Source organism: Drosophila sulfurigaster, chromosome 3 (genome assembly GCF_023558435.1).
Source record: "Drosophila sulfurigaster albostrigata strain 15112-1811.04 chromosome 3, ASM2355843v2, whole genome shotgun sequence".
NCBI lineage: Eukaryota > Metazoa > Arthropoda > Insecta > Diptera > Drosophilidae > Drosophila > Drosophila sulfurigaster.
Window position 1 is genome coordinate 52,085,465 of NC_084883.1, and position 6,222 is coordinate 52,091,686.

Here is a 6,222-nt window from a genome sequence, read left to right on the forward strand (position 1 = left end):
GGGGATTTCTCGCATCTCCACACCAACCACGAGCCCAACCGGCAAAATGGCATACGAAAAAAACACAAAACAAAAATAATAATAAATAAAAAACAACAATAGCAACTGAGTTCAGCGCACACCTGTCGCTCGGGCTGAGCACAGAAACTCGTTCGCTCGTCGAGTTTTTGGCTCGTTCTCATTGAGATCGACAAGCGATCGACGCGTCGACGACGGAACGCTTTAAAACGATAGGATATAAAAGCGGGAGCGTTCAGTTGCAAGCGTTTCGCGGCGAGCTACAAAACGCTCGCAAAATTTCAACACTTCACGTCAACTCATTCCATTTACGCGATAAAGTTCCTAACGAACACAAGTCAACGGAAATCGTTGAAGTTACTCGTTGGTAAAGTTATTCGCACCCAAAAAGGATTAAGTGCCGTGCAAAAAGGATATTCAAGTGAAATAAAAACAAATAGTTCTATTTTAATAAAATGTGGCAAGTGTTAATAAAAATATCGCTGCTGTCGCTGTGCTGTGCTGCTGCAACGTAAGTGCAACAAAGTATAAAACATATTCAAATAAATCGACAGACAGTTGAGAGACAGGCTAATTGCCTTGAGATGACAAAGTTTGACTGCAGGCGTCGAATTGTTTACTGACATTTCGGTCTGACCTCCTGAACCTGTGTCCTCTTTTGCAGCTGTTGACCCTGACAGTGCCTGGCCAAAAACACGATACTTATCTTTAGATCAGTAACGAAATAAATAATCTTAATAACACGTACATCAAGTAGGCAGAGTCATCGTTAAGTGTAATTGTAAAATATTAAATTTAAGCAAAAGTTGTCCCCATGTTATTCATATTGATTTGTTTACAAATTCAACATCTGGTTTTTTTCTGACTAGTAGAAGTGACAAATAAACTAGTGACAAGCATAACGACAGTCAATTTAATTTTAAATATATATTTATAAAATATATTCATATTTTGCCTGTCAAAACATTTTAAGTTGATTAACTTAAATTTAGTAATTATACTTTACATTTTATTCAAGATTTTTTTAGTGGCTCAACTTTTGGTATAATAATTGTAATTCCATTTTTAATTGATTTGACATTTTTGTACGTTTTTAAGCAGGTTTTTTCTTTATCTATCTTACAAATAAGTAATAAAGTCGAGCACATGTCCATAATTAACACCACATTATAGTCAACATTGGACAAAATTCGTGGGCAAAAGATTGTCACATCTTGAACTTGATAGATAATAATAATAATATAATAACCATCTAACATTAATTATCCTTGAATTTGTTTCTCTATAGCGTCCCTGGCAAACCGTCGAGCAGCGTTCGTCATTTTCCCAACGATTTTCTGTGGGGCGTCGGTTCGTCCTCGTATCAAATCGAAGGCGGTTGGAATGCGGATGACAAAGGAGAATCCATTTGGGATTTTCTGACACATCAGAATCCCGAAAAGATTGTCGATCAATCCAATGGCGATATCTCAGCCGATAGTTATCATCAGGTATGTAAACTCACTGATTTATTCGCCATATAAAAGTAATTATTCACGTAATTGCAAAAATGTTAAACACGTAATATAACTAGGCCTATTATAGCTGCAGTAGCAAACGCCCACTTGGCACTTTCATACTTAAAACAAACCTAGTAAAACCTATTAATTTGACCCATTAATCATTGCTTTAATTTATTTGAAAATTCCTACTGAAAGTTCGTTTAGTTTAGTCACCGGCTGAGAACAGGTGTCTATTTCAGATTTATGCGTTTTCTCATAAAAACAACAGTCGCAGATTTCTTATCGAAATACTCATATGCAAATATATGGAAATCAATTTGTAACCAATTTTCGGATTTTTCAGCTTTGTCGTCGAATACACAAACTAGTAGCAATAAAACATATACATTGCATTTTGACAACTTTATGCTAATGCCTGGGTAATTATTCTGTCTTCTATATTTCATACTTCAATTGGACTCAATAAACTCAGTGAATAAATTGATTCAATTAGCTACAAAGTTGCTAACAAGTGACGTTTAAGTTTTATCTAAAAGATGTTAATTTTGAAGAAAGCAATTTAGAGGGAGATAAGATAAAAGATAAAATTCTAAAAACTTCATTACTTTAAATCTTATCACGTTCCCTTGAACAGCAGTTGAAAATGCATTTTGATTAGTACTTCTCGATGTTGTAATATCCCACGCATATCTCTCAGTCTATTTTTCAGCCTTCAAATTATGACATTAGTGTTTATTAACTTGCATTTGTTCTTAGCACTTCTTATCGATGTTCCATTAATCTTTCGCCGCAATGTCATCGACAATAACATAACACGGCTAACTAATATTTAATTGTTGATTAATTGATTTAGCATAACAATTGAGAAGTCAAGTGTGATCGCAATGGCGTGACATAATACGCCAACATGTCCGCAGGTGTAGCGTAGTATTTTTTTAAACAAATGAGATCCAATATCGTATCGAGTTAAAAGGTGGACGCCCCCTTCCCCTTCTAACATGTCAGAATTAAGAGTTAGTGCCAAGTCGTAGGCCAACAGTCGGTCGATTGGCGTGTCGAATTGTTGTCTCAATGCAACAAGGCACACTCATACACAATTAGCCATGTCCAAAGCCAGTAACTGACACTGAATGCCACTAAATGCGAGTAGTACCTACCTACTTTGTGGCATTGTGGCATGTGTCGCACACACTTGTAACTACTGACAACGGACAACTGGTTTTATTTTTTGGAAATACTTCGCATTCCACTCACCACTACCTAACTAACATTTAACTAATTGATTTCAATAACTGATCTCGATTTCGATTCTCGATTCCCATTCAAATTGCAGTGGCGTCGCGATGTCCAAATGGTGAGGGAACTGCATGTGACCTCGTATCGTTTCTCCCTGTCCTGGCCTAGGATTATGCCTGGTGGTTACATGAATCAAGTGAGCACCGCAGGCATCAAGTACTATAGCAATCTGATCGATGAATTGCTGCGCTACAACATCACACCCATGGTGACCATCTATCACTGGGAGTTGCCGCAACGTCTGCAGGAACTTGGAGGCTGGACCAATCCCGAGATCATACCCGTCTTCCAGGACTATGCTCGCTTGGTCCTCGAGATGTACGGAGATCGTGTCAAGATCTGGACCACCATAAATGAGCCGTGGCATGTGTGTGAACATGGCTATGGAGTCGACTACATGGCACCTTCCTACAACTTCCCTGGCATTCCTGCCTACCTCTGTGGTCACAATCTGCTCAAAGCTCATGCGGAGGTCGTCCACATGTATCGCAATGAGTTCCAGCAGCGTCAAGGCGGTCGCATGGGCATTACGCTGGACACCTCGTGGCCAGAGCCAAGAGATCCTGATTCCGCCGAGGATCGTGAGGCATCCGAGCGTGCCATGCAATTCTATGTGGGCTGGTTTGGACATCCCATCTTCTCGAAGCACGGCAACTATCCCAAAGTAATGATTGAACGCATTAGGAACCTCAGCAAGCAACAGGGATTCGGTGCACGCTCCAGATTGCCCGAATTCACCATGGAAGAGATACATCGCATCAAGGGCACCTCGGACTTCTTTGGCATCAACTCGTACACCAGCAATCTGGTTAACTCGAATGGTCACAACAACACCGGCAAGTTCCCCATACCATCGTTCAATCACGACATGGGCGTCGTTGAGAGTCAAGCTGGTGTGGACTGGCCCGGCTCCGGATCTGTTTGGCTTAAGGTAAGCTCTAGCATAAGTTGCAGCAGCTTCTATTTATAGCATTATAAGTGGTCAAAAGAAGATTGTTGTCTAGCTTGCTGTGGGGTTGGGAGCTCTAGAGGAGCATGCGGTCACGAGTGGACTCGCTAATTAGATGAGATGAGCTAATGCTCGAGTGGCTGAGGGCGATTACCCAACCACAATTGGATTTATGTCGAGCCCAGCAGAATAAGTGAATAATGACAAGGTGTTTCTGCTCAGGGGGAGAGCAAACTACTTAGCCAAGATTAAATTGGGGGTTGACTCGCCTCCAGGGAGGCAAGGGTAATTGCTTTACCACCACCGGGGGTAGCAACCAGCAGACAGGTGTACGGAGTTCAATGAACTCCCCCCCTAAAAAAAAGATGCTCAAGTTTCGACTCTCTTTTTACTTTTGCAAAATAGGTCTATCCCAAGGGCATGTACAATCTGCTGATGTGGATACATCGCGAATACAATGGACCCGAGATCATTGTCACGGAGAACGGCGTCAGTGATCGTGGTGGTCTGGAGGATTATGCTCGTGTGGATTACTACAATTTGTACTTATCAGCGGTGCTGGATGCCATGGAGGATGGCGCCAATGTCAGTGGTTACATTGCCTGGAGTCTCATGGACAGTTACGAGTGGAAGGCGGGCTACACTGAGAAGTTTGGTCTCTATCACGTTGACTTTAACTCACCAAATCGCACACGCACTCCCAAGATCTCGGCGAGAGTCTTTTCTAATATCTGCAAGACTAACTCCATCGACTGGAGCTATCGTCCCACCCTAAACGATGAGCAGCTTGTCGTCGCCGCTCGTCTTCCTGCGGAGAGTATGGAAACCAATTCAGCCTCAACCCTTAACTGGAGTCTGGCGCTGCTTTTAGCCATCTTGCTGGCGTGGCATTGCTAGAGAAACGGGGCTCGACTCTTTCTAAATGTTGTTGCAAAGTATTCTTAATTCTAGCATTCTAAGCTTCTCTCTAACGAAATGTTATTGTGTACATATTTCGTATATATATTTAAGAAACAAAAAAAAAACTCAAATGAATAAAATTGTTGTGATATTTGCGAATAATTTGCTGGAATATTTTTTTGATTCCAACTGGTTTGCCAAAGAACGGGAATGGGAGAAACAACAAATATTAATAGGTAGGTAAAAGGTGCAGAAGAGAGAGCATTTCTCAATGTTTGAATGAAATCTTGGTAATGAATTGATTGAGAACTTGGATAAGTTTGACAAAATGGAGAAGGAAAAATAGAAGAATTAAGGTACTCGTTAAATGATGACAGTCGACAAATGATGAACAAGATACAATGAAGAAAGATGATCTCACTCTTCGTAAATTTCCGCCACACATAAATCATTTTATAAGTCGAAGAACACAATAGTTGACTTATCTAAAAGATTACATATTTACATATTATGGAATATGTAAAGAAAAGAGTATTTGCTTTTTTTAATCAGCTTCAAAGTGAACAAACAGTTATTCTCGATAAGTTATCATTGAGTCAGAGAAAATTCAGCAGCTAATCAATTGGGATAATGAGCGAAAACTTCTTCAAGAGATAAGAAATTTAGTTTATTTTGAGTAGGTACATTAAAGATAACGAGAATTCTCGTTAAGAGTCAAATTCAGATACTGTCAATAAATTTCACCAGAAATTGTGGCAATTCTTCATAATTTCAGGTAGAAAACTTGTAAAATTCCTTAAATCTTTATGGGATGCATCAAAATTCCCAAATTAGTGTACCATTAAGTTGCAATGTTTCCGCTCAGGTAATCATAATGAAGCCAGGGTATTAAAAGGCGAAAGAACTCTGAGAATCAAGGACAGAGGCAATAATCAAGAATAGAATAAGAGACTCGTACTCAGAGTTTGTGTTGTGGCTAATCGATTGTTAACAGGTTAAGAGCTGTGTGAAGTCAGGGCCACGACATGAACCGATTATGTTTTACATATCAAAGTCAGAGAGATTTAAACTGTCGTCGTCGTTAAGCAAATGAGTGTCCAAAGTGTCGCCAAGCATTTCCGCAAAGTCACATCAAAAGCCACAAGCCAAATTGGCAAACAAAAGAGATTGTTCATTGAGCATTTGGCATAATTAACATTATTATCCATAGCACAATGCGCCTCGATGATGTTAGCGTCTATAATATGTATAATGTATGGGGCTTATGTAAGCACAGCACAGATAGAACAGACCCTAGAGGGGCGAATCGTTGTAGTCGCATAATATTTATTGAAACTATTTAATTGTAGGGGTGGTAAACTTATAGCATGAACCTGAATAATAAAACACATCTTAGCTGACGATTAAATCATTGTATTCAACTTCGACGGCGAGTTCAACTGTTATGCATATGAAGGTATATTGTCTGCTTGGCTGATCCCTAGATCGAGTTTGAGTTCCAGTTCTTTCCAAATGGAACATTCCCATCTGTCTATACAAAATCTGTCACATCCGCTT

At 39.8% G+C, this 6,222-nt stretch overlaps 1 protein-coding gene across 1 annotated transcript; it reads left to right on the forward strand.

The window, feature by feature from the left end:
• The first annotated feature begins 248 nt into the window (after positions 1-248).
• On the forward strand, positions 249-4,827 carry LOC133841152 (myrosinase 1). The gene is made up of 4 exons (XM_062273457.1): positions 249-529; positions 1,307-1,508; positions 2,854-3,747; positions 4,171-4,827. The coding sequence occupies exons 1-4, from the start codon at positions 474-476 to the stop codon at positions 4,660-4,662; spliced, it is 1,644 nt and encodes a 547-aa protein (XP_062129441.1). The 5' UTR covers positions 249-473; the 3' UTR covers positions 4,663-4,827.
• The last annotated feature ends 1,395 nt before the right edge of the window (positions 4,828-6,222 follow it).

Coding starts and splice junctions, on each gene's coding strand:
- LOC133841152 (XM_062273457.1), top strand. CDS start 474: ATGTGGCAAGTGTTAATAAAAATATCGCTGCTGTCGCTGTGCTGTGCT. Junction 1,509..2,853: donor CAGCCGATAGTTATCATCAG/GTATGTAAACTC, acceptor TTCAAATTGCAG/TGGCGTCGCGATGTCCAAAT. Junction 3,748..4,170: donor CCGGATCTGTTTGGCTTAAG/GTAAGCTCTAGC, acceptor TTTGCAAAATAG/GTCTATCCCAAGGGCATGTA.